We start from the raw sequence: 27,883 nt of genomic DNA on the forward strand, positions 1-27,883 counted from the left end.
TCAAAGGTAAACCTGCTGCTTTGTAAACTTGTGTAATTCTTATTTAAATAACATACTGTATGTAAGGTATTTATAAATCGCCCAAAAAAGAAAGTTTTTCTAGTTGGAGTAATCCTAAAAACAGTGTTAAAATAATTTCTTGACGTTATTTAGGTAGTTTTTCATATCTTTACTCTATTTTTTAGATGAAGAGGTGCTTTGGGATTTTTCTTGTGTCGCTCATCTTTTGCACAATGTTCTGTGAGACTGTTGGGCTGGTTATTTCGGTAAGATCTCTTTTCCATTATTGCGTTTAATTCATTATTGCCTTTGTATTTGTATTCATCAATGTTCTGTTTGCTACAATATATGTTGTAATACTAAGAAAAATAAAATCCCAGATGATTTCATCAGTCCCATTAATTATTAGCAATGTGCATTGCTTGACAAAGTTTATTAGATTATCAGCCAAATTAAGGTTCATGACAAAACTGCCATAAATTATAAAAAAATAAACAGCATTTGTTGTGACTTTTTGCTTTACCCATAAGGGCTGGTTCAGCAAATCTCTTGAATTTATTTGGTGCAGTTTTTATAAACGCCCTTCTTGAAGCAACTCCAAAATGTATCCGTGCATGTGACTAGGTTTTGGGACAGTAGCTGGCACTTGCGATATCTGGATCAAAGACTAGCTGCATGTACTACTACTCTTAAAAACGATTAAAATAATTGGTAATTATTAAAATAGTTGTTTGTTATTGAGCCGATGATACACCAGTATGTACAAGCTCTCTAAATAGTCCATAAATCAGGGTACAATACTAGAAACATGGCGATTAGGGGCACTGACCATCCCAAAATCCGAAACTTATCTCCTTTTAACGGAAAAACAATGGACACCTCTGGATTCACAACATACTGCAACAATGTCGCAAGCATGGGACAACTGATGGGACCCATGCAGGACTCTGAGGCAATGACCTGATTACGAGGGTGTTTTTAATCCCGGCAGAGGTCATACACACTCAGGTAGGGAGTCCAACAAAGACAAAGGCACAAAAACACAAGGCAAAAAGCAAAGTCCAAAAACGAGGTCGGATAACTACCAGACAAAAACAAGGCTTAACTAGACTTGGCTGTGGTGGCACACGAACGCTGGCTGTGACAACGAGGCAAATACACAGCAAGAAGCTCGTATACTCACACAGACTAATGCAGTCTCAAACAACAAACTGGCAACTAGTGAGACAACACACAAGGCTGAAATACATGGCATAATTAGAGGCAATGAAACGCAGGTGAGGAGCTGCCCCCGGAGACAGCCGCCCCCCTGACAACAAATAACCAGAAAGTTATTGTGATTTATATACAATGATTATTTTGTTAAAATTCATAAAATGTTTTAAAAGATAATGAAAGTCACTAAATCAACATTTATTACAGATACATACAGAGTATTCAACTTAGTTTTCCAGCAATAATTTTAATCCATAAATGGAATGTGAGTTTCCTAACAGTTACAAATACTGTACTTAACAAGATGGCACAGAGTACTAAAGTTGTTAACGCATTTGCTTTTGGATTTCTTAACCCTGCAGGCAAAGGAGAAGAGGGGCTGGACTCTCAATAGTGCTGGCTACCTTTTAGGTCCCCGTAAGTACTGAGTAACAGCCTACGTTCGAAGTTCAACAATGTAATCTTTCACACCCAAGTGTCTAATAGCTCTGGATGTTCAGTGAATACGTTTTGAAGTTAAAGTAGAAAATTTAGATTTCAGGAAAAATAAAAAATACCCTACAGGATATCATTATATGTTTTAAAGTCAATATTTTTTGCTATATTGCCTCAAAGGTGTTATCATGAATTAGCATTATAGCTGAGAGGAGAATGAATGCAATGGGAGCTCAGAATCACACATTTATAATCCCCTTAAATTTATATACATACACTGTAAATAGTATTTTTTGAAAATCTCTGACAAACTTTTCATGTCTATACTGTACATTTCAGTCAGGAAGGCACATAACTGTTTTGACCTGATTCTCAAATGAGCTCCTAGGGCTCTTGTAATGCATGCATCCTTATATATAAAGAGGATACTTTCTCACATTGACTTGTTACGATGTATATTTGTTTTCTAAATTATTTGTCAAAGCGAAAACTACATTACAAGAAGGTCTACATTTCAAGATCATTTTCCTTGTGTATATACTAAAGGTGAGAGGTGGCTAAAAAAAGGTGCAAATAGATGTTGCACTCCATTTTAAAACATTTGTTTTGAGTTCTCAGTAATATGTGTTGTCACTGTTGAACTACCAAAGTCAGTGGATTTGCAATTCGAGTTTATAATCATTTGGTGCAAATTATTTTTACTTTTTCGTGATGTATTCCAAAAAATACATACGTACATACATATGTAGTGAAATGAGTGTTTCTTTGTGTTAATTTTTTTTTCATCTTTTCTGTGAAGCTTAAGTATTGCAAAGTACCATTTGTTTTTCCTCCTTGCTAAAAATTTTCTATAGAACATTCTATAGAAATGCTATAGAACTTTAGGATCCAAGTTCCATAGAAATTCTATATATATATATATATATATATATATATATATACAAACTAAATTCTATAAAACTTTTCTAAAGAAATTCTATGGAAATGCAATAGAACTTTAGGACCCAAGTTTTACAGAACTGTTCTAAAGAACTGAAGCAACATTGCTTCAACATTGTAATCGTGAAGTGCATTAACGTGACAATCCCACATACAATCAACGTTGCCTTGGAACATAGAAACAATGTTGCCATGTTGCATGAAATGGAGCCATTAAAACATAGGTTGAAACCTTTATTATGCAGTGTGAAACCAGATTGTTTTTCAATCAAACTACAGACAATTACAAACAATTAGGTTATTCAGCCCACAGTAATACATGTTTAACATTTAGAACAAATAACTTTTTTCTTGAATTATGTTACAAACAAATTCAAATGTAATATTGCACTATGTGAACTTTAACTATGTGTCTCTCATATTTACTGTCAATTCTGGTTCCTCCCGTCCTGTTTCCTGCCACTTCTACCGCATCTGTCAGGCGCATATTTCAGGCCTGACGTGGCCACACTTCATACATCACTCAGGGTCCCCTCGTGGTTTCTCAAGACACATTCTGAGTTCAAAATTAAGAGACTTGGTTATTATTAGGTCTGGCAAACACTATAACTATCAGTTAGGAATTTATCAAACACAAGTATTCGTATTTTGTTTATAGAAAGGGCATTGTTCAGAAGTCTGCAAACAGCACACAAAATACTTTCAATAGTAGTAATAAATGCACTATCGTTTGAAAGTTAAAACAAGTACAAAATGTTCATCTGATTCTCAATTGTATATTCTTCTTCTTTTCCTTTCGGTTCGTCCCGTTAGGGGTCGCCACAGCGTGTCATCTTTTTCCATCTTAGCCTATCTTCTGCATCTTCCTCTCTAACCCCAACTGCCCTCATGTCTTCCCTCACCACATCCATAAACCTTCTCTTTGGTCTTCCTCTCGCTCTTTTGCCTGGCAGCTCGATCCTCAGTACCCTTCCACCAATATACTCATACTCTCGTCTCTGAACATGTCCAAACCATCGAAGTCTGCTCTCTCAAATCTTGTGGCTGTCCCTCTAATGAGGTCATTTCTAATCCTATCCAACCTGCTCACTCCGAGCGAGAACCTCAACATCTTCATTTCTGCTACCTCCAGTTCTGCTTCCTGTTGTTTCTTCAATGCCACCGTCTCTAATCCGTACATCATGGCCGGCCTAACCACTGTTTTGTAAACTTTGCCCTTCGTCGTAGCAGAGACTCTTCTGTCACATAACACACCAGGCACCTTCCGCGAGCTGTTCCAACCTGCTTGGACCCATTTCTTCACTTCCTTACCACAGTCACCATTGCTCTGGATTGTTGACCCTGAATATTTGAAGTCCTCCACCCTCGCAATCTCTTCACCCTGTAGCCTCACTCTTCCCCCTCCACCTTTCTCATTCACGCACATATATTCTGTTTTTCTTTGGCTAATCTTCATTCCTCTCCTTTCCAGTGGATGTCTCCATCTTTCTAATTGTTCCTCTGCATGCTCCCTGCTTTCATTGCATATAACAACATCATCTGCGTACATCATGTTATCATATGATATTCTGTTTGATTCATACTGTTTTAGGCAGCGGAACAGGTGGTTCACTCACCATGAAGAACCCTAAGACATTTAAAACCAAGACATCTAGCATCAACCTTGAGCCATTACTGGTTAAAAAAAAATTACATTCTGTACAAAATATGTAATACTCAATTACCTCTTCGGGATCCGTTTGATATTTCCCTTGAGGATTACCCATCCGACTTTCAACATTTGGAATTTTTGCAAATCAAAAAGAGGATGACAAAATTGGGAATTAGTTTGTTGTTAAAATTAAACTCAACTTTTTCTATACTTAATCATAGCAGTTCTGCAGAAGCAGAGGGTCTTCCGTCACCTTCTGTTCAAGGACAATGAAGTTGGCCAGATATATGATCTGTACAATGTTAATGTCCTCTTCTGGTGCTGCTCTATGGTCTTGATTCTTGCTGGTGTCCCTTAACTCAGTAAGCAGCATCGGCCCTTTTTTTGGGAACCCTGAACACACACAAATATGACAAAAAGGTCTTAAGACGAGTTATTCGTAGACATTTTTGGCTTACTTGCTTCTTACATGGGCCAACTCTCTTTGAAGGAATGGTAGAGGCTCATGTTTGGTGGTGGATGGCTCGAGGTTGATGGTAGATGTCTTGGTTTTGAATGTCTTAGGGTTCTTCATGGTGAGGTGAACCATGTGTTCCACTGCCTAAAACAGTATGAATAAAACAGAATATCACAGTACCCAAGTTTTTTTTGTGTTCTTTGGGCCAGATTTCTTCTTATAAACTGCTTTAAACAGAACATGTATTTACTTTGATGGTCTTGCAGGGCAATTACAGCACTTGCATCATTTTCCGAATTCTCCACTTCAGGAGGTTTTTGAAGCTGTAAAGAAAATAAACCATGACCTGCACATCACTGAAAAGTTGATATAGTCATGACATAAATTCATTGAATTCCTGGACTCTTATAACATTAAAACAACACATCCTAAATTATACATTGATATAAAAAAAAATACTACATCAATGAATGACACTGTTGATATTCATGCAGTGAGAGAATTAAATAAAACATGCCAATTATGATTCCACCATACACAACTGGGGAAAAATAACTCACTGGTCACTTTTAATGTATCCGTCTTATTCTGCCTCAAGGAAGTTGGGTGGGTACCATAACCTACTTGTGTTAGCTGAAAAAAAGAACAAATATTTTAGATGAATTATAAATGTAATTGGCACAGCCGGCACCCTTAATTGATGGAATATATATCCTAAATGGTGGAAGCCAGTGTTTCTGGATATTTAAAATATATTTGGTTGTGTAGCAAGATTCCATCTACTAAAATTATGCACCACTCTCAAGATGAACATATCTTTTCTTCTTCTTCTTCTTCTTTCTTTCTATATTAATGTAAGTACCAAATTTATCATCACACATGTTCTAATTCAGGGTGTACCAAGATCCTGCCCGTTGACAGCTGGGATGGGCTCCAGCTCTCCCGAAGCCTTCATGATAACCTGCTAATAAAATGAATGGATGGAATTTAAGAACTATCATTGGAAAGAGCTTTGAAAACCCCTTAAAATCTTACTTAAATTACCTCAATAGCTCCAACAACAAACGTTATGACCATTTAAAGATTCGGAATATGGGCTAATTATGGTCTTGGTGAAACAATAGAAAAGAACAAGAAGTTGTGACCTTCCTGGTTATAGGATCTTTAAAATGTCATGACTTTTTTGTTTCTCAATGATCCCCTTATTATTACCATTTGCACTTATTTTCGTTATATTGCATATAAAGCACCAAATTCGGCAATTTTACCGATTTTGCAATGCGACCAACATTTGTACAACACAAATATATGATCTATATATGTAGCATATATAACTATATACATATAACTAAAAAGAACATTTTAATCGTATTTCAACCATTTTTTAACTTTAATGAACATAGTAAATTGTAACTTTATTTACATTTTTCATTGGGAACCAGTCCATCAACAAGCAAATAAATCAAAAAGCAAGTTATCCCACATCAAAAAGATGAAAAATATCAAAGAGAGATAGTTGTGGTTAGGGTTTGGGGGAAGGTGATTAGAATGTAGGCGTACTCCCCAGGTTAAGGTTAAGGTTTAGAGAGAGGGGGGGGTTGGTTGGGGTTTAGAGAGGGGGAGGTTGTTAGCCCTTGTGCTAAAGCTAGGGTTAGGGCTACAGGTGTTCTAATGCTAAGGGTTTGGGGGCGGGGGTTTGTGGTTAGGGCTTGGGTTTGGGGAAGGTGACTAGGTAAATTGAGTCAATTTGGGGTTAGGGGCTCTAACCCTAAACTAACTAAAACAAAAGTAATTTGGAAAAAATATACATACTAACCAACAGGTTTTGATCGAGGTTTTAAACAGAAAAAAGTTTCGAATAAAAAGTACTATATGGGTTGTCGCCTAGTTATGTTCCTGCCACGAGGCCGTGGTAGCTAGCTGGCTAGCTAGCTGCACATTCAAGGTTCGTGGCGATAAACCACAAAGACGCCCGAAGGCGTACACATGCTTTCTAGCACGTTCCCTACACCACTCAAGACAGACGCCTTCGGTGGTGTGTGGAAAACTTTAATATATTGCCTTCACAGCAAGAAAACTGGAGGCCTCTAGACTCGGAGCAACAACTGCCATTTTTTAAATTAAAGATATGACGCATTTTCTTCTTCTCCTTCAGTCAACTGCATCGACATACAACTCACCGCCACCTGCTGGCAGGCGAAATATGCCACACCCGGAGAACAGTTGGAAATGTTAAGTCTGGGTACCTCTGCAAACTTTAATACTCGAACTTGAAAAAAACATGTCAGCTGTTTATTTTTGTTGGTCATGTTGGTACTCAAGGTGTAATGGATGAAAATCCAGTTGATTGAGTGGTTTTCACAACCCACATCTTTAAAACTGTGGAATAATGGTTGAAATCTGGATTTGGTCAGATGACTTCTCTTTGGTCTGTTTCGCCATTTGATTGAAAGTGAACAGAGTGCCTTCTTCAACACATTGACAGCTGGTTTCTGACTTTTCAAGATGTAGGCTTAATAAGGACTTGCCCTATTTTGAAAAATCCATACTCATGACAGTATTTATATATTGTAATAAATACTTGATGCATTTTATAATGCGACTTCAGCATGTGTATTAACTCTGACGTTGCTTGAAAATTGTTTTACAGAAATTATTTTCTTCAGCTTGAACTACAGACAAACGATGTTGTATATTGTTCACGATCTGCCGAGCTTTATTTTTTGTGGCGCAAGCATTATGTTTAGCATTATGTTGATGTCAGGTGATAGCCGTTTTAGAATGGTGTTATGTGCGACCCTAGAGCCCTCCATTTTGCCCAGTGTTCATGTGCCGACTATGTGTGGCGTGCGGTTGTGTTCCATATTGTTTTGATAACTTTGTGAATGTGTCATTGTATTTTTTTAGCTAAATTTAAGAGTTTATTGATGTCTTGTTGATTGCAGTTGCTAAATTTAAATGCACTTTATATGAATTGTAAATACTGTATGTGAAATTAACTAAAATATTGTACGTTTCATATGTGACAATGTTGAAACAAAACGTGTTCTTGTTTTGCTGTAAACTAAAAGTGCAGATTGTGTGAGGAAGACAAAAAAAAAAAAAAGAAATATGTGAGACACTGGTCCAGAACGGGGTTGGAGACTGTTACTGTCTAGTCTCTACATTCTCCTCATGAGACAGAATCTTGTTCTCCTTGTATTTTGTGCATAAAATTCCACAAGTCAGGTTATAAACCTGGCAAAGATTGAAGTAAATGCATGTACTGTTGTAATCTTAGTCTCAAATATGTAAACAATATTTATACTTTACATATTTTTTTGTCTTCCTCTTCCGGACACAATGTGCACTAGTTTACAGTAAAACTAGAACACGTTTTGTTTCCACATTTTCACATATGAAACATGTACAATATTTTCAAAGTGTTGATTTCACATACAGTATTTACAATTCAAATGAAGTGCATTTAAATTGTCCAACTGCAATAAACAAGGCATCAATAAACTTTCTTCATTTTTGCTCAAAAATACAACACATTCACAAAGTTGTCACAAGAGCATGGAAGACAACCACACGCAACACATAAAGTAAGCACATGTACGCTGGACAAAATGGAGGGGTCTGCAGTCGCACTTAACGGCACTCAAGAACCCTAACCCTAGTTTGGGATAAGCACAATACTGCCTGCTGTAGGGATGAACTTATACCGCTTTTTTATTTATTTTTTTCAGTATGAGTGATAAAAACAGTACAATCAGTTCCTGGTACATTTTAGAACTCACCTTTTTGTTTTGACAAGGACGTGTTAAAAAAAAAAAGGTTTTGTTGAACATGGCTTAATTTCACTCAAATGTGGCATTTTTGTGTAACTGAAGTGTATTTTCTGCTTGTGTCCGGGTAGCAAAAATAGGAAGCACTCTCTAAGACTGAAGTTTGGGCTAATTGTTTTATTTTGGGGGGTCACAGCTGCAAGCTACAAGTTTGATCGTCTGTTGCGTTGGAGCGCTCCCCAAAAAACGAACACCTGGAAGACTTTGTTCTCTCCTTAAAAAATCCTCCTTCCCCAATGCACATGGACAGGAGGTCACCCTCTCATCTTTCCCATCTTTCCCTTCTTCTCCTCACCTATGCCAGGTCCCCCCCCCCTTTCTGGCCCCAGGAAGTCTGTGAGCATTGAATACTTGGGTACAATAAACCAATAAATGCAGATTTGTAACCAGGACCCAGTCACAGAACACCACTGTGGTTCTGATCGGGGCAGGCCTTCTTCCCAATCATGCCCTTCCAGGTCACACTGTCATTGCCCATCCTGGCATTGAAGTCCCCCAGTAGAATTTCAGAGTCCCCAGAGTGAGCACTCTCCAGCACGCCCTCTAAAGATTCCTAAAAGGGTGGCTACTCTGAACCGTTGTTTGGCGCAGAAGCACAAACAACAGTCAGGACCTTTCCCTCAACCAAAGGTAGAGGCAGGCTACCCTCTCATCCACCAGGGTGAACCCCGACGTACAGGCGCTTCTCACCGTGGGCAACTCCAGAGTGTAACAGAGTCCAACCCCTCTCAGGAGGACTTGTACCAGAGCCCAGGTGGTGCATAGAGGCGAGTCCCACTATATCTAGTCAGAACTTCTCAGCCTCACACACCGGCTCGGGCTCCTTTCCTGCCAGAGAGGTATCATTCCATGTCCTTAGAGCAAGTTTTTGTAGCCAGGGATTGGATCGCCAAGGTCCCCACCTTTAGCTATCGCCCAGCTCACATTGCACCCAACCCCTATGCCCGCTATCACAGGTGGTGAACCCATGGGAAAAGGGACCCATGTTACTTTTTCGGCCACCAGGTGCTCACCTTAGAGCCCCACCTCCAGGCCTGGCTTCAGAGGGGGACCCTGGTGTCCTGCGGCCAGGCAAGGCAAACCTGAATCCATTCCTGTATACCATCATGGGGCTCTTTTGTCCATGCTTTGTCTGGTCCTTCAACTAGAACCTTTTTACCATGGGTGACGGAACCAGGGGCGTGAAGCTATCCCTATCCATCTGTCTAGCCAACCTGCAGAGAGTGTTGTCACAAGGAGAACTTGAAAAGGACCCAGCCATCGCTGATGCCTCCACGTTTTTGTGATCTTAAATGGTGACAGATTGCGTCTCGGACTCACGCGCATCCTCATATACATCCAGATAATTGGCAGACACTTGATCCAATTTAATTTTGTGTCTTCACAACTTTTACTCAATTTAGCTTTTAGAATCACATTTTCTGTTTCTACTGCACTGACGGGCTGGGTATGGTTACCATAGCCATGACGGGACAAAACCTGTTAAAATTTAAGGTAAAACTAATATTCGGTATATATGTAAAATGGAAATCTGGCAACAGTTTACCCTCTTTTGATTAATCTAACCTAATCAATCTACTACTACATTAGTATACCCTACTGATTAAAACCCAAACATACAAAAACAGTCATCAAAACACTAAGACCTCAGCCAAACAAGTAACTAAGCATGACACATTAATGACCTAAAAGAAAGCAAAAGCGAAGCAAAGCAACTAAATACTAAACAATGAGCTAGAACAAAGTAAATCAAAAAGTAAAGTTAAGATGTTAAAAAATTAATCATCATGCAGCAACAAAAAAACAACCTCACAGTCATCCAGAAATTCGCACCGCCAGTTTAAGAAATCTATGATAAGCGTGTCGTCGTCAAGTATGTAGCAAATTCAGGATGAGGACAGTGAACAACAGTCAACATCATCCAGCCAATCGGACAGAGGGAAGAGGCAGAATAGTGAAAAGATGCATCACAAACAACGACTGTGTCAATCATGTGAGAAAACAAAGATTTCACTAAAGGGACAAAACAGCACAGCATAAGACAGAGGACAAAAAATACAATACGAGACATTAGAGCAAAATGATACAACCATGCTTGCGATCCAAACCCAGCCAACCAACCCGAATCAAGCAGGTCTTTGTGTGGCACGACGTCATAAAGAGCCGTGAGGGTCTTAATGCGACTAGGTATGATGTGCGTATCACCAGCATTGTCTGGAATGTAGGTGCAATATGTTTGGTTCAGAAGAGTACAAACACCACCCTGAGAAGCCAAATCATTGATCAAGCATGATGCGATTTTGGAGCACCATTTCACAAATAACATTAACTTCCATACGCGAAGCCTCAAGAATGGACAGGGTTGCATTGACAAAACTAGAAAGCCAATAATTCAGACTCTCATACCATAACATCTGTTTGAAATCAGTTTGAGGTAAATAATGAGTGTAATATCTTAGTAACTGTACGAGTACCTGTACTCCAAACCTTATCGGTGGTGACATCTGTGCCCCAGACCACATCATGTTCTTTAAACTGTATTTGTCTATGACGACGGGATCGAGATGAGGTAGAAATAATGTATGAGTAGTCCGTCAAAGCAATAGGAGCACACTGTTCAATTTGGAATGAACCTAGTGTAGACGCTGTGTCCACAAAGCCAGTACATGCCCTCAAAAGGCAATGTGGCCAACTGATTAGCCGCCAACATATAGGGGAGACAGTTAGTATCGGAAGGAGGTTGAGTAGTGTTCAGAGAGGAGTTAGAGACAAAAGGCGTGTATGGTATAGTTATAGGTTGGCAATAACACTTTGCAACCTTCCCAACTAACACAGGCTGCAACACAGGCTCTGCCCAGACAAAGTTTTGTCCATAGCAAAACAGCTGAACGTTACTCTGGGATAAATGTGAATTGTGATCAACAAAGGTACCCTACCTGAATCATTAGTGGGTTTTGAACCATGAACATTTTCTGTAACATTGACGTAGGGAAGAGGAGAACATGTTTCAACCAAGGCAGAACAATGAAGTTTGACCAAATCTAGTTGATTGTGTCGTAGACTAACACAAGAAGCCAAGACGTGACGAAAAGGTGATGAGGCATTAGGGTGTGGAGCAGGCACATGTGAACTTGCAGTTGCATGCAACTAGAAAAAACAAATATAGCATTTCAAATGGTTCTTCAACCATTTAACATCAAATGCTTCTTCAACCATTTAACATGGACGGCTTATCGAAACCAAAGATTCATGGTGTAGTAGGTAAAAGTATCCGAAGTAGAGGAAATTGTATGTAATCAAGAAAGCTTGTCATGGCTGTCACGTTTTGTGTGGCACAGGATTGTGTCAGCTGTCAAAGTGGGACCATCAATATCAATTTAATCACAACAGCCATGGCAATAAATGTCGGACCATCAAGAAAACTCATTGAAGTTATCGTCGCCATCATCTCTTCTGCCGAGTTATCCAAATGTGTGTGCATGTGCGTGTGTGTCAGTTTGGGCAGAGGATTGTTCATTGTTTGACATTATGACCTATTTTCTGCTCCTCTGTGACCATTAACGCCAAATCAGTTGCTAGCACTGATTGTAGCTAAAAGTGTATGCTGAAAGTCCCATCACTGAAGCTTCCATGTTTCCACTGGATGTTTTTTATCGGCACGAAGTCATTGGGTTTGACATCATGTAAGGGTCCACTGTCACCCTCACTCATGCAGTCTTAATTCTTTAAAGTCCATCATTACATCTTGGAATGGCTGTGTAGGTGGTGGATATTTACCTGTTTGGTAAGCGGGCGCAGTCTACCAGAATTGAAGTGAGCACATTTGAGGCAAGATTTGCAAAAACTGACTGGTAAAGTGGAAAACCCTTTTGCAAACCAAATACATTGCACTGCAGAAACCATCTCCCCTTTTGAAACATGCTTCAACCTATGTGTCACTTTGCCATAACAAAAGAAAAGATGACAGGGAAGAAAAGGTTTACCGTCAGCCCATCCAAATGCCATTCTCAAAAGTCGCCTCACACTGTCACCTACAGTATATCCCCGGGAAAGTAGATAGCGGGTGAAGCTCAGCAAGAGAGAGAGTGGGAACGAGTGGGCAGTGGAGAGGCAGGAGGTGAGGTGGAATGAAGGAAGTGGTAGGCATGATGCAGCCGCACATGCAGTTCCTTGAGAGATGGGGTCAGACGAGTTTTTTTCCAGCCAAACCGGTGAGCAGCCGCACATTTGCAGAGTGCTATAACAGTTGGTAGAAGGATACCATCAAGGAGAGCTGCAACCTTGTCATGGTGAAGTATTGGGTTGCCATTAGATTTTAAAAAATTGTGCCAAAGTCATGGACCACGTCAAAACCGTAGCAGGAGTCTATGTAAACGACGATGGATTTCCCCTCTGCCACACGATAGGCCTATGTGAATGCCACCAATATAGGTGCTTGTGAGGAGTATTGTGAAGGGACTGGTGATGAAGCCACGAGTCCAAAATCCTCAACCGCCACAAAGCCGCTGTGGCACAAACCAGGATCAGGATCTCATGAAGTAGAACCATCTGCATAAAAGACGAAATCTCTATTTTGCAAGGTCATGTCAAAAAGGTCAACATGAGGTGTACATAAGTGCTATAATTCTGCTACATAAGAGTGTGGCTCCCTCTCATCAGCGAGTGCAATGCGAGTAGCGGGATTGAGAGTTTTGCAACGTCATGGTGGAAGGCCCAACAACACCATGTTGTATCTGAGCCAACATGCAGCAGACAGTGTGATGAGCGTTGCTCTTGCAAAATAGAACTTACGCAGTGGGATACACCACATAATCTCGTATAGCAAGTACAGCCTGTTCATAAGCTGTTACTGCATGGAGGCACGTCACTGGATCAAGTTGGTGAGAGAAATGCTCCACTGGACAGACAAGGACACAGTTGCGATGGCTCTGAGGCAACACTGATGTCATGTTTCCATGGTGTTCGTCTACAACCCGAACAAAGAGTTTAGATGGGTCCGAAATCCCAAGAGTAGGGCAGGATTACAAGGTACACTTGAGGCATTCAGAGGCACTGGAAGCTTCAGGTGTCCATTTAATATGCGATGAGGAAATAGTATAACGGTTTGGAACACAAGGAGCAGGAGCATTTATTGCAGCATTAACAGCTTCGAAATCTTGAACAATCTTAAACCATTCAATTGGAAGACCTTGAGGTCTGATTTTTTTCATCAGAAATATTGGTGTTTGAACTGAAGAATTATAACAATACAATACAATCCAATAGAAGAGTTTCAGCTTTGACCAATGCTTCAAATACTGGTTGAATACCGTCAACAGCATCTGCACACAATGGGTATTGACGCTGTATACGTATGTGGGTACCCAGTCACTGGTGTCGTCCCGATGTATTCCCCCAGGGAACCTGTGATATGGTATAACGGGAGGAGAACCAGAGTCACCAGTTTTTTTGCATTTTTTCTTTTTTCACTTTTCCCTTATCTAAATTATTTTCAAACTTCTCTTGCTTATTAACTTTTGTCAACCATATTTTCAGACATTCTACATTTTTCTCAATGTCTTCTAAATCCCTAATCTTAATTAGTTTTGTTCTTCTTTAAACTACTTTTCTCCTCCTCCAACCTTTCTTTTAAATGTAAATGCCGGATACTTAAACATCCCATGACTGGAAAACCCAAGTCAGTTACCCATTTCTCTACTCACAGTATAGATTTCTCCCTATATTTCTGCCTCATATAAGTCATGATTGGTGATGTGTACATTGGTAAATCCCTGTTTTATCTCTTATCACTTGTTTTGCTCTTCCCACTCCCCATTTTCTGGAAGCACTTCTCTTTATCACAATATTTGAACATCTTATAAATTTTTGGGGCCTCGAACCCTTAATTGTTGGGTCTTGGGAAGATGACACCATTACCGTAAGATCTTGAACCACCGACCCCCTCACTGAATTTAAGTCAGGGACCTCTATCCCTTGCTATCAGGTCTTGTGGCATCAAACTCCTTATTGAATTTAAACCTGGGGATACAAACTCCATTCTTCGTCTCAGTGGCAGCAAATGAAGAGGCAGTGGGACAGGTGAGTGGGTCAACTGCGATCCTGGTGGCCATGCAAGTGAGGTGGGTGTTATAAATATTCAGAAGGGGAGAGAGACACCAATGACCTCAGCTGCTTTCACAGTGTGTTGGAGGATCTCGTGGCAGGACATGGTGCAGGTGCCATGCCATACGGAAATGCTGTAGTAGTAGCAGTAGTAGTAGTAGTAGAAGAAGTAGTAGAGCCGCTGTTCAGCCTTGTTGGCTAGTGTTGCAGTGTTGGTGATCCAGGACAGGTCTTCGGAGTGTACAGCCAGGAATTTGGTACTTCTCACCCGCTCTACTGCAACACCATTGATGGTTAGCGGGTGATGCTGGGTGTGACCTCTCCTGAAGCCCACCGTGATTTCCTTGGTCTTCTCCACTTTCAGGTGGAGATTATTGTCCTCGTACCACATTGCCAGGACGCTCGCATTACTCTTGTAGCTTGTCTCATCATTGTTGTTGATGAGGCCCACTACAATCATGTCATCTGCAGACTTGATGAAGAGGTTGAAATTGGATGTGGGTACAGAGTGAGCAGGAGAAGGCTCAGCACACATCCTTTGGGCGGACTTCGTTCAGCATTGTGGTGTTGGAGGTTTTGCTATCAATCTGAACTGCTTGGGGTCTCCCCGTCAGGAAGTCCAATACCCAGTTGCACAGGGAGGTGTTGAGTCCCAGCAGGTCTAGTCTGAGGATGAGCTCCTGGGGGGTGATGCTTTTGAATGATGAGCTAAATGTCGATGAACAGCATTCTGACATGTGAATCTTTGATGTCCAGGTGGCTGAGGGCTGAGTGGAGGGCAATGCAGATAACATTTTCGTCGAGCGGTAGCACCAATATGCAGACTGGTAGGGATCCAGCATGAGGGGGAAGGGAGGATTTGAGATAGCTTCTTTGGGACTGGGATGATAGTGGTGGCTTTGAGGCAGGTCGGAACGATGACTGAGCACAGTGAAGTTTTGAAGATGTCTGTGAGGATATCTGTGAGGAAGTTCTTCTGAGTGCTCCTTACGCTGTCCAGAGACAGCACCAGCACCCGGTCGTTGGAAGGCAGAGGGAGCTTCTGTGCTGGGGTGGTGTCAGGTTTACCAAAAAGACATTAAATTAATTAATTAATTAACAGAAAGGAAGCAAAGAGACCAGTTCAAGTCTTGCAAGGAGAGAGGAGACGAACTGTCTCGTACAATTCACCACTGCACTCTCTGATTATCCTCTCCTCAGCACCTCTATTTACTTTCAAAGTGCCCCTTATTTACATGGATGTTACAAAAAGGAGACGGGCGAGCAAAGCATAGTTGGAAACAAAGTGTACTTGTTTGTGTGTGTGTGTGTGTGTGTGTGGTGTGTGTGTGTGTGTGTGTGTGTGTGTGTGTGTGTGTGTGTGTGCGTGCGTGCGCGCGTGTGTGCGTGTGTGTATGTGGAAGATTGCTGAGTACATCATCATTTCTTCAACAGACAACAGGTGCTCCTGGTTCTAACAGTTCTGATGATTATATGTTTTTGATTTTGTGCTATCACCTGCTAGGCAGCTGCCACGTTATCTAGAGCAGAGCAAAGCATTCTTCATTGCAGGCAGAGCAAAGCATTCTTCATTGCAGGCAGGAACAGTTCCTTCATTGGAGCAGAGCAAAGCATACTTCATTGCAGGCTGGAGCACTTACTTAATTATATTTACAATTATTTCTACATTATCTCAATGTTTATCCTACATTTGCTCAAATCCTCACATCATCTAATAGATCGCCCTTTCGGCTTTATTCTACAGACTCATATTTATGAATACAAATATAGTTACACTCAGAGGAAAATATAACACTAATCACTTGTAATCTTCTGGATCAGAGAACAGGTCTGGAAGAGAAGTCCTAACATCTTCATTGTGGTCAACAATATCACTGTCATTACCCTGTTGTGCCAATAGTGGATATATTTCTGCCAATTTTGAATTTGTCGAGGTAGTAGCAGTGCCTGCTGAGTTACAAATATCAAAGGCGAGAGCTCATACACAAGTCTGGAAACACCATCCGCTTAAGTCAAAAGAATTCAGCCTAAGATTGATAAATCTTTTTGAAGTCAGAACTTCCAAATTGTATTCGTTTTCTGTAATTTAGGGGACAAGTTGTTGATGCTCTTTAATTTTCCTCCCAAAATGAACAAGAGAAAACTGAGGCCAAAAGTGGCAATAACTCCCATGCACCCTCGAGGAGTTGGATTCGGCAGTGTTGAGCTGGTACACTGTTCCACGGCCAGTACAAAAAAAAGATTGCAGCTCCTAAATCTGAAATTCATCTTCCTGATGGACCCTCCCCTCCAGCACCCATGAATAGACCTTACCAGGGAGGCTGAGGAGTGTGATCCCTTTGTAGTTGGAACACACCCTCAAGCCCCCCTTCTTTAAAAAATAATGGATGGATGGATGGATGGATGGATGGATGGATGGATGGATGGATGGAAGGAAGGAAGGAAGGAAGGAAGGAAGGAAGGAAGGAAGGAAATAAATAAATAAAATCAATTCCAAAGGCTGGAGAGACTGTTATCTGCATATGAACACAAATAATTATTGTCAGAAAAAAGTTTAAAACAATCTTGCTTAAATCTTACATGTTTCAAAGAGACATTGTATTCAATATTCATCAGGACAAGGGGCCAGTCAGTACATGCCAAGGTCTGCACTGATCAACACTTCAACACATAACTGATGTGCCATCACTTCTACATCACAATACAGCAGTACCCAATTGGAACTTTCCTGAGTTGAGGAATGATTGAATACATCATATCCAAATTGGATATCCATGTTCGTACATGCATAAGTTCTCTACAGTTGACACAATGGCAGCATCAGTCATTAGAGTGACCCCTGAGAGGCCCCATAGCTGGTTAGATCATTGCTTTGGTATACCAGGGGTCATGAGTTAGTATCTCACTGGGCACTCCACTCCCCGAGAGGCAAGCCGAAAGAATCTTACTACAGTCATTGAAGTGACCACTTTTGAGGTGTTCTTGAGAATGGCTGACCTAGTTATTATGATAGCACAAACCTATTAAAGAGAACACTAACCCTGACGATGCATTTTATTAGCTGCCTGTTCAATGATGGTAAACATAGTTTTATGAAAGTTTTCCAAAGCATGCAAAAGACACCAGTTGGCATGTGATGGAATACAGTGAAAAACTACAGGCTGAAATAAAGAAAAAATACCCATTTATACCGCTATGCCTGGTAAAAATACAAGAAGATCGCATGTGTATGGTACTGACAGTGAAAAGTATTGATGATCTCTCTGGCCAGTCAACAGCCTATGTAGTGTGAGTGTTTGTGTGTATGTGAACCTCACATAAAGTTTCCTTCTGTCTCATCCTCTGTTACAGGTCGGATAATTCAGATAAAGGATTCACCCAGTGCCAGAGGCAGAGACAAGCTGATCAATCAATGTAAGATAGAAACATACAGACTCTGCAGGACCAGAAATTACTCCACTGCAACATCCTATAACAGCTGTCATTGAGTGCATTTTTGCTTGATTTTTTTGACAAACACAAAAAGCATGTCTTGTCTGTGTTTGAAACAATTAATTCTGTAAACGTTAAGAAGGTCAAATTAATTTCTGCATATAGTGTGAAAAAGACTTTTGTGACTGAAACGGTCATTGGGTCAGTCATGGATAGTCTTGGTCTCAGCAAAGTGACCATTTGTTTGTCTGGTTTGGACAAAACTATAAAATGATACACAATGCAATTTCTTTGCATATTCGGTACTTAAGTAAAAATTTTATAACCTGTAATCAGAATCATGTTAATTCTTCCTCACTGGCTGTAAATATATATATATATATATGTGTGTGTGTGTGTCTGTGTGCGTTTGTGTGTGTATACAGTGAAGAAAGTTACTATTTGAACACTCTGCTATATTCCAAGTTCTCCCACTTGGAAATCATGGAGTGGTCTGAAATTTTCATCGTAGGTGCATGTCCACTGTGAGAGAGAGAATCTAAAAAGAAAAAATCCAGAAATAACAATGTAAGATTTTTTAAACGATTTATTTGTGTGATACAGCTGCAAATAAGAATTTGAACACCTGAGAAAACCAATGTTAGTCTTTGTTTGCAATAACAAAAGTCAAACGTTTCCTGTAGTTGTTCACCAGGTTTGCACACACTGCAGGACGGATTTTGGCCCACTCCTCCACACAGATCTTCTCTAGATCAGACAGGTTTCAGTTTCAGCTCCCTCCAAAGATTTTCTATTGGGCTTCGGTCTGGAGAATGGTTAGACCACGCCAGAATCTTGATATGCTTCTTACGGAGCCACTCCTTGGTTTTCCTGGCTGTGTGGTTTGGGTCATTGTCATGTTGAAAGACCCAGCCACGATCCATCTTCAATGCTCTGGCTGAGGGAAAGAGATTGTTCCCCAAAACCTCGCGGTCATCCTCTCCTTAATACAGTGCAGTTGTCCTGTCCCATGTGCAGAAAAACACCCCTAAAGCATGATGCTACCACCCCCATGCTTCACAGCAGGGATGGCGTTCTTGGGATGGAAATCATCATTTGTCTTGGTCCAAACACAGTTAGTGGAATTATGACCAAAAAGTTTAATTCTCGGCTCATCTGACCACAAAAGTTTCTCCCATGACCTCTCTGTATCATCCAAATGGTCATTGACAAACTCAAGATGGGCCTTGACATGTGCTGGTTTAAGGAGGGGAACCTTCCATGCCATGCATGATTTCAAACCACGAAGTCTTAGTGTATTACCAACAGTCACCTTGGAAACTGCGGTCTCAGCTCTTTTCAGCCAATTGACCAAGTCCTGTCGTGTAGTCCTGGGCTGATTCCTCACCTTAGTAAGGATCACTGAGACCCCACGAGGTGATATCTTGCATGGGGCTCCACTCCGATTGAGATTAACAGTCATGTTTAGCTTCTTCCATTTTCTAATGATTGCTCCAAAAGTGGACCTTTTTTCACCAAGCTGCTCGGCAATTTCTCCGTCACTATTTCCAGCCATGTGGAGTTGTACAATTTTGTCTCTGGTGTCTTTGGTCTTGGCCATGTTACAAGTTTGAGTCTTAATAATTGTATGGGGTGGAAATGTGTCTTTATGCACCTAACAACCTCACACAGGTGCATCTGATTCAGGATAATACATGGAATGGAGGTGGACTTTTAAAGGTGGATTAGGGTCAGAATTCTAGCTGATAGACAGGTGTTCAAATACTTATTTGCAGCTGTATCACACAAATAAATCGTTTAAAAAATCATATAGTGTGATTTCTGGATTTTTCTTTTTAGATTATCTCTCTCACAGTGAATATGCAACTATGATGAAAATTTCAGATCCCTCCATGATTTCTAAGTGGGAGAACTTGCAATATTGCAGCATGTTGAAATACTTGTTTTCTTCACTGTATACTGTATATAAGCATTGCCCTCACAATTCTGAGGACTGGGGTTCAAATCCCGGCCCCACCTTTGTGGAGTTTGCATCTTTCACATGTTTACTGAGGCCAAAAGGGGCAATATGATATGGCAAACACAGTAATAGAAAATGTTGTTTGGAAAAATATGGGACCTTCAGGATCGGACTTTGTGCAAAGCAATAGATTGAAGTTCTTCATATTAACTAATATAAATCTTTTGGAGGTTATTCCAAATGACCTCGGCTTCAGACAAATTTTTTTGAGGAGCTCCATGTATAATTGAAAGAAATTGTGTAAAGTGATGGGCAAGGCACAGCTATTGTAAGTATCCCTCACATTGCTGTTGCTGAAGCAAAGGTGCAATGGACAGAGATTGATTCACTGTCAGCGTCGGAGCACATAATTTAAATTATTTTAAGTGTAAATTACTGTATTTTGTAATGATATTGTAATCCCCTCGACCGTGGAAATAAGACAAACAGAGTCACCACAGGGATTTTTAGTTGCGTATTTATTTTTATCAATCCCGCAATACACTGAACTCTTTCTCCATCACTCTCACGGTAAGTCTCACTTACGCCGGGTGACACACATAATTACAGATATTACACTGCCCTCCACTTTATGAAGTCCCTCGCCCCAAGGGGCCAATAAAAAAAAAAATCCTTGAACCTTGATGGTCTCTGCTTCAGTCTCTGTGGGCGGCCGAGGTCCAGCACCTGGTCATAACCAGGTGCCCCCAGCGGCTGAACAGGAAGAACATGAGTGTGATCCGGAAAATTCGGACCAGCAACCCGTTCCGGCCTCGCTGGAACCCCAGGCTCCAACTCAAAAAGCGGAACCTCTCTACCCCTGTATGGTGCCAATCAGTCTCAATGCAGTACAACTATTCTGCCCCTAGGGGGAACTGCCACCCTATTTACGACCTTCCCTACCCACTCGAGCATTCTCCAAGGTCCATCTCAGTTATTGTCCAATTTGGCAATGTCCTTTCTTCCGCTTGGGTGTGTAAACCCAAACCAGGTCCCCTGACTTGAAGTACTGCCCCTTGCTTCACACATCGTAGTTTCTTTTTTTGTCTCATACCAGCTTTCACCAGTTTGTCCCGGATGAACAGATGTGGAGCCTCAAGTCCATCCTACAGTTTCCGAGCATACTCCAGTCCTGGCTGGTCCTTGGGACTGTCCGGTGGTCTTTCAAATGCTAACTCTGCTGTTAACCACTCAAGAGGACCATCACTATGAGGTGTGTGTCTTTTGCATGTCCAGCCACTTAAACAGGACAGCGAAAACCTTGGAATCAAATTTCCCGCCCTGATAACTGTTCAGGGTGTTTGCAGTTCCAAATCAGCTGAATATGCCCTCCAGCAGCACATCCGCCACTGTCTCCGCTGCTTGGTGTGGTAGTGCATACGTCTCATGCCATTTTGTGAAATTGTCCATCTCACAAAACACATACTTCTTCCCTTTTTCCATCACAGGGAAAGAGCCCATCATCTCCACAGCCACCCTCTCCATGGGTTACCCACCCCTTGCTGCTGAAGTGGTGCATCCGACTGGTCCTCGGGTCCTTTGTAAGTTGTACATTCATCACAGTGCTGGCAGAAGTCCTCCACATCTCGCCTGTACTGACCCCAGTAGAACCCTTGGCGCAGTCGACAGAGGGTTTTGTGCTCCCAAAGTACCATGAGCTAATGCATTACGCCATCACTCATGTGTAATGCTGTAAACCTACTCCAAAGGCCTTTCATGGCTGTAGACTGTCCCATCACGCTCTCCCAAGATGACCTTCTACCACTCAAAATCCAGTGATGCACTGGACTGAGGTCACTTACCTTCTCTTGTTTGACTCCCCACTCTGCAGCATTTACCGCCTACAACGTGCAGCATGATGGCCCACCAGCAGTCTCACCTCCACAGAGCTCCATCTCCTACGTGTCCCGCCGATCACAGTAACCGCAATCACCAACAGCACATGGTCTTCGAGAAAGAGCATTGGCATTGACGTACCGAGACCCAGCCTAATGAACCACGCTGAAATTGAAAGACTGCAGCTCCTCCAGCCATCATGCTATCTGTCCTTTGGGTTCCGTGAAAGACATCAATCACTGTAGCACAGCATGGTCTGTCCCAATTGTGGAAGGCACGCCACACAGGCAGTATCGGAAATGCCGTTCTGCCAATACAACTGCCAACAGTTCACGTCTAGTCACTCAGCACCGCCTCTCACGTTTATTGAAGCTGTGGCTAAAGTAGGTCTCCACACATTCACCTCTTGGCCCCGGCTGCGACAGCACATTTCTCATGCCAACATTGCAGGTATCTGTGTCCAGTACAAAGGGCAGGGCTGGGTCTTGGAGTGCGAGGACCGGGGCGTTCATGAGGGGTCTCTTGAGGTTGAAAAATGTCTCCTGGAAGTTTGACAACCACACAAAAGGCTGATTGGTCTGGAGCAAATTGAACAGTGGCGCCCCGACACAAGAAAATCCCTTCACAAACCTCTGATAATAAGAGGCTAGTCCCAAGAACATCTTCAGTTGCATCTGGTTCTTTGGGAATAGCCAGCCTGCCTCCAGAGATGAGATTGGTAAATTGTCAAAGTGGTGTTCCGCAAACAACTTTACACTGAACACCACAAAGACGAAGGAAATCATCCTGGACTTCTGGAAGTGCGACGTCGACCCATTCCCACTGGTCATCAATGGGGCGAGAGGGTCCACTCATTCAAATTTCTAGTCTATTTCGAGTCTACATCAGTGACAAACTCACTTGGACTGTAAATACCATTGCCGTGGTGGAAAAAGGCCAAGCAGCAACTCCACTTCCTGAGAGTGCTCAGGAAGAACAACTTGGTAGCTAAGCTGCTGCAGGCCTTCTACAGAACCATCGTGGAGAGCATCCTCACAAACTGCATCACATTGTGGCATTCTGTATGCACAGCAGCAAACATGAAAGATCTGCAAATAGTGGTCAACTGTGCCCATAAGACTGGCAGCTCTGCCCTCATTGCCAACTCCCACTATCACAGCAGAGCAACTAATATTCTAAAGGACTCTTCACATCTTGGTCATCACTTGTTTAACTTGCTGAATTCTGGCAGGCGGTACAGGTCCCAGAAAACACGGACAACCAGATTCAAGGACAGCTTTTTCCCCAGAGCCAACAATTCATTGAACTCAAACCACTGAAATAACAGTGCTGTAGTGGAATATTATGCAATGGCACTTTTGTGCATTTATTTTTTTATTTAGGCAATAACAGTCCCTTGATGTTTTATCTATTGTTTTTACCCAAGATGTTCTTCAATTTTTATCCTATTTTATTGCACCTTGTACCTTGTGGAGAGGCACTCATTTAGTTGAATGCATAGCATATAATGACATTAAAGGCTTTTGATTGATTTTCCTTTGATCTTCTCCTCTAATGTGCTGATACCCTTGTGGCCAAGGAATTCCTCCTCTTGCCGCACAAAGTGGCACTTCTCCGGGTGTAGCTTCAGTCCTGCTGCTGTAATCCCTCCCAGCACCAGCCTCAAAGAATCCAGCACAATTTGAAAGGATCTTCCATGGACGAAGATTTCGTCCAGGTACAGCAAGCACTCCTGTCTGGGAATATTTGTGTCCATGAGCCACTCAAATGTCCCTGGTGCGTTGCATAGTCCAGAGTCTCATGACCTTGAACTGCCAGTGTCCACGTTTGGAACAGAAGGCTGTTTTTGGTCCCCAGTGGTGGGTATCCCAGGCCAAGCAAACTCTGCCCATCCGGCTGATGGTAGTTGTAGCGTTTGTTGCTCCACTTCACCACCTGGATCGGCCATGTTGGGGTGAGAGGACTCTCCCCATTCTACTGGCGACTGTCAAGGAATCAATGACGCTGCCTCCCGTCTTAGATTACTCCCTTCCAGTTGCACAGACGCCGTGGCAATAGACGGGTCACTCACATCGGCCATCCAAATTGAGGAGGAAATTGATAGGTCCTCTAGGACATACACAAATGTCCCCTTCCTCTTCATCAGGGCTGTCTCACCAATCAGTTCTCAACCTTTTGCAGGTTCTTTCCAGAATGATACCGTGAAACCTGGACTTCTGACACCAATGTAATGCCCTCACTAAGGGCAATGAAGCCAATGGAGTCATCAAGAGGTTATTTAGTTGTATTTTTATTTTTAGTAATCACGTAGTACACTAAACTCTCTCTCTCTCTCTCTCTCTCTCTCTCTCTGGGGATGCATAAAGGGAAAATAGAAAAACTATGTAATAGTCCAGTGGTGAAGCTGGAAAGCGTTGGCCTCACAGTTCTGAGGATCCGGGTTCAATCCCACCACTCCTGTGTGGAGTTTGCATGTTCTTCCACTATCTGCATGGGTTTTCACCGGGTGCTCCGGTTTCCTCCCACATCCCAAAAACATACAATAAAAAACACAATAATTGGACACTCTAAATTGCCCCTAGTTGTGTTTGTCAGTACGACTGTTGTCTGTCTCCATGTGCCCTGGGATTGGCTGGCAACCAGTTCATGGTGTACTCTGCCTCCTGCCCGTTGACAATTGGGATAGGCTCCAGCATTCCCGTGACCCTTGTGAGGATAAACAGCTAAGAAAATGGATGGATGAATATATAATAGTCCTACTTGTTTCAACTTCACAGTCAAAATCAGTCAATCAAAACATTTATTTTACTGAAGTCTATTTTTCATGGGTGATCTGGCAAGCAGACAGAGGATCTGATGAATGTTTTCATTTTTGTGTCCATTGATTCATTAATTTATTTACATTTGAATTAATGATCAAGAAGAAAGATTATATAATATAATAAACTTAATGGACCAAATTATGCCAAGAACACAGACCCCCCCCAAAAAAACAACACAGCATACAAGGTTTTAGTCTGAGACGCAGTGACACCCCAACCCACCCCCACCCCCAAAAAACGACCTATGTCTGCTGAGACAGGCTTCCACACCCAGGTCAAAGGAGGGAAGTTATTGACTGAACTGTGGTCTACAATTTTTATCAAGTTATTTAATGACTCAAATTAGGTCAAATTTGTTTTTCTGCTTTCTGCATCTTATGCATCATAATCAGCAGAGGGCATCAAAAATGGAACTAGATTGTGTTAATGTGTATTTGTTGACTGCCTTTGGTAACTATAAAGCACTATACTCTTGTCCAGATGGAATAGATGGACACGGCATACTGGGAGATAACCTTGGACTTGCTGGCAAGAGAGACATGGAGTGGGAAGAAAACTTTCAAAGTGGTGGGTATTTTCTGCATAATGTATATATAACATTATAATGGGGTTAGGTTGCATGCATAACACAGTCAAAGTCAATACACTTAAGTGTTGCCATGGGAAATAAAAACAATTTAAGTTAATTCATGAGTAGATGCATGCACCGATAGCAACGCCTGGAATGCCACAGGGGGCTTGAGCAGTCATAAAGCAAAGAGTGGTGTCATGGAAAACTGTCCCACTGGGTAAGTAGAGGAACAAAAGACCAGCTATTTCATAGCCATCCATAGTGTCGCTCACACTCATATTTAATGTTGGAAAACTAATTTATTCAGTTGGTAAAATGACTAAAGTGTAATATCTTTCCTTAATAATAATTATTGTTCCATAGCTCTGGTGTGACTTCACCAAAATGTCTAGACTTGATAAAAGCAGCAAGGCATCATTTTTCATATCCAGGGACTGTCATGGGCATGGTCTGGCCACTGTCATGGGTGGCATTTCCTGTTAGGAGCGTGGCCAGGTCACTGCTCTGAGCGGTGCCACCTCGGACGGGTGTCACAGCTGTGTCAGATTTGGGACGTTAATGAACTAAGTACTTAAGTGGTAAATGTGTCATTGGCATTTGCCAGTTCATTGCACATGCTTCACTGCCATCTGGGGTATGCCGCCACTGTGCGTAAGTTCGTGTAGAGCGCAGCACAGCACAGTGAGTCTGTGCCATTTTAGTTTTATCATGTCTTGTTCTGGTTTTTGGTGAGCTTCATAGTCATCGGACCTTGTTTCACATTTTTGGGATCTTTCCTAGACTAGCGTTTTGGTGCCTCTGCTTTGTTTTGGACTGCCTTTTGGTATTGACCTGTTTTTGGAATAAAACCACTTTGAACATTATGCCTTTGCCTGGAAGTCCTGCATTTGGGTCTGCCGCTGGTTAATGACAAGGACATTCCCAAGCAGGCTACAACAGCTGGCTGGGTAGCTGCTGGAAATGTCGTTGATATGGAAATTCACTGAATCTTACTGAAGAACCTTCCTTATAATCTGTTTTTTCAAATCGTGGGTTCAGAGTGTGTGTGCGTGTGCATATGTGTGTGCGGGGGGGGGCTTGCAAAGAGAATGCCACCCCCAACCTCTTCTCTGTTTCATTTTGTTTATATTGTGAATAGCTTTTTCTATTTAAAAAAAAAACAGATAAGGACTAGATTGTTTCCTTAATTACTCTACATAAAATAAATTTCTCACACATTTTCATTTCCTTCATATACTTTATAATATTGAAATTTTTGGAGTGGCTGTAGCATAAATCTGACTCCTTGTGGGTGCAAAACTGTCACTGTGGTTGTTTTTTGCTCTTTTCACAGGTGTCCAAGGAAAAGAAGATATTGTCCACACCGTCATTGACTTCCTGTCCTACCTCAAATTTAAAGGTATTTATATTGTCTCTCCTGACTGCAGGTGTGGGTAAACTACAGCCCACAAGCATTTAAATGTAACCCGCCAAAGATTGGTACAAAATTGCCCGAATCATACGAAAATCATGACTAGATTGGACCACCTCATTGGACCTTGTCTGTAATGCCGAATGGTTCCATCGGGTGTGCTGTAGTGGCCATTGGTTCCACCAGGCGGCAGGCACAGTAATACATTGAGTTGACTTTGGCTGGTCTGTTTCTACTCTGCTTCCACTCTGAACACTTCAACCACCAGCAGTGGAACAAAAGAGCAGTGATTCTCCCATTTTAAGAAACCTCTTAAGAAACAAGTAATGCATTAATTTTGATAATGGAGTAACCAGATTGTTTCTGTCACGCATGGTTGTATGCTCATGATTCAGTTTCATTTCCCAAACAAAACTTGCTGTTATGTGTATTATGGAAAGAAAGGGATTATGTTGGGATTGTTGAATCTACAATGCACAGTGACGGTGCAAAACCATAAAAGTGTAAAGAAATGCAGAATTTCACTATTGCCAGGCTAATTTTATTTTCCTTTGTAAAAAGTGGGTGTCCTTCAAAGTGTCCAAATAAATGTGGTTTTAATTTTCTTGATTTATGATCATTTATATCTCTACTCTCACAAACTGCAACACAGATTCATCATGACATAAATGTTTTTTTGTCTTTTCAGAAATGGGAGGCTTGCAAAGTCTGACTTCTTCTGTGAGATCAGATGAAACTGCTAATCCATAGTTACGTCACTTTTCACAATCAAACCTGCTCTTCCCAGTATTTGTTTTTTATTGGAAGAGCTTTTATTACTTTAGAGCAGGGAAGTCCAAAGTCTAGGTACTCACATCTAATATAATATCAGAACAGATGTCTTTAACGCCACACAATTTTTTTTTCCTTCTTTGGGGAGTTGCTGATATTGGCGTGTCCTGGCAGACGCAGAGATGCTGATCTTTTTATTGAATTGCAATAGTTTTACGAAGTGCTTTTTAGGCTTTATACCAATGAGAATGTAAATTGGAGTACGAAATTAATGTAAAGAAATTTGGTATTATTTAACAAAGGATGACAAATGTCATGATTCTTCGTGCCTAAATTCAACAACACAATTGAACTATTTCCATAAACCCAGGTAATACACCGGGAATTCTTTAAAAGCTGATTACAAAATGTG

The 27,883-nt window shown here is 41.4% G+C and overlaps 1 protein-coding gene and 1 long non-coding RNA gene across 2 annotated transcripts; one reads left to right on the top strand and one right to left on the bottom strand.

Moving 5' to 3' along the window:
- On the top strand, positions 1-27,790 carry gal (galanin/GMAP prepropeptide). Its single transcript, XM_061823864.1, has 7 exons — positions 1-6; positions 186-266; positions 1,578-1,632; positions 17,981-18,043; positions 25,199-25,285; positions 26,623-26,688; positions 27,389-27,790. The coding sequence occupies exons 2-7, from the start codon at positions 186-188 to the stop codon at positions 27,448-27,450; spliced, it is 414 nt and encodes a 137-aa protein (XP_061679848.1). The 5' UTR covers positions 1-6; the 3' UTR covers positions 27,451-27,790.
- Positions 4,562-5,020, bottom strand: LOC133502729 (uncharacterized). The gene is made up of 3 exons (XR_009795561.1): positions 4,948-5,020; positions 4,710-4,841; positions 4,562-4,633 (listed from the first exon to the last, which is right to left on the bottom strand). It is a non-coding gene; the product is annotated as an uncharacterized LOC133502729 (long non-coding RNA).
- Positions 27,791-27,883: the final 93 nt, after the last annotated feature.

Source organism: Syngnathoides biaculeatus, chromosome 6 (assembly GCF_019802595.1).
Source record: "Syngnathoides biaculeatus isolate LvHL_M chromosome 6, ASM1980259v1, whole genome shotgun sequence".
In the NCBI taxonomy this organism is placed as follows: domain Eukaryota; kingdom Metazoa; phylum Chordata; class Actinopteri; order Syngnathiformes; family Syngnathidae; genus Syngnathoides; species Syngnathoides biaculeatus.

Bases quoted from the DNA above. Each gene is read 5' to 3' on its own strand.
- gal (XM_061823864.1), top strand. From the start codon at position 186: ATGAAGAGGTGCTTTGGGATTTTTCTTGTGTCGCTCATCTTTTGCACA. The intron at 267-1,577 runs GTAAGATCTCTT...TTAACCCTGCAG, and splicing joins CTGTTGGGCTGGTTATTTCG to GCAAAGGAGAAGAGGGGCTG. The intron at 18,044-25,198 runs GTAAGATAGAAA...ACTCTTGTCCAG, and splicing joins AGACAAGCTGATCAATCAAT to ATGGAATAGATGGACACGGC.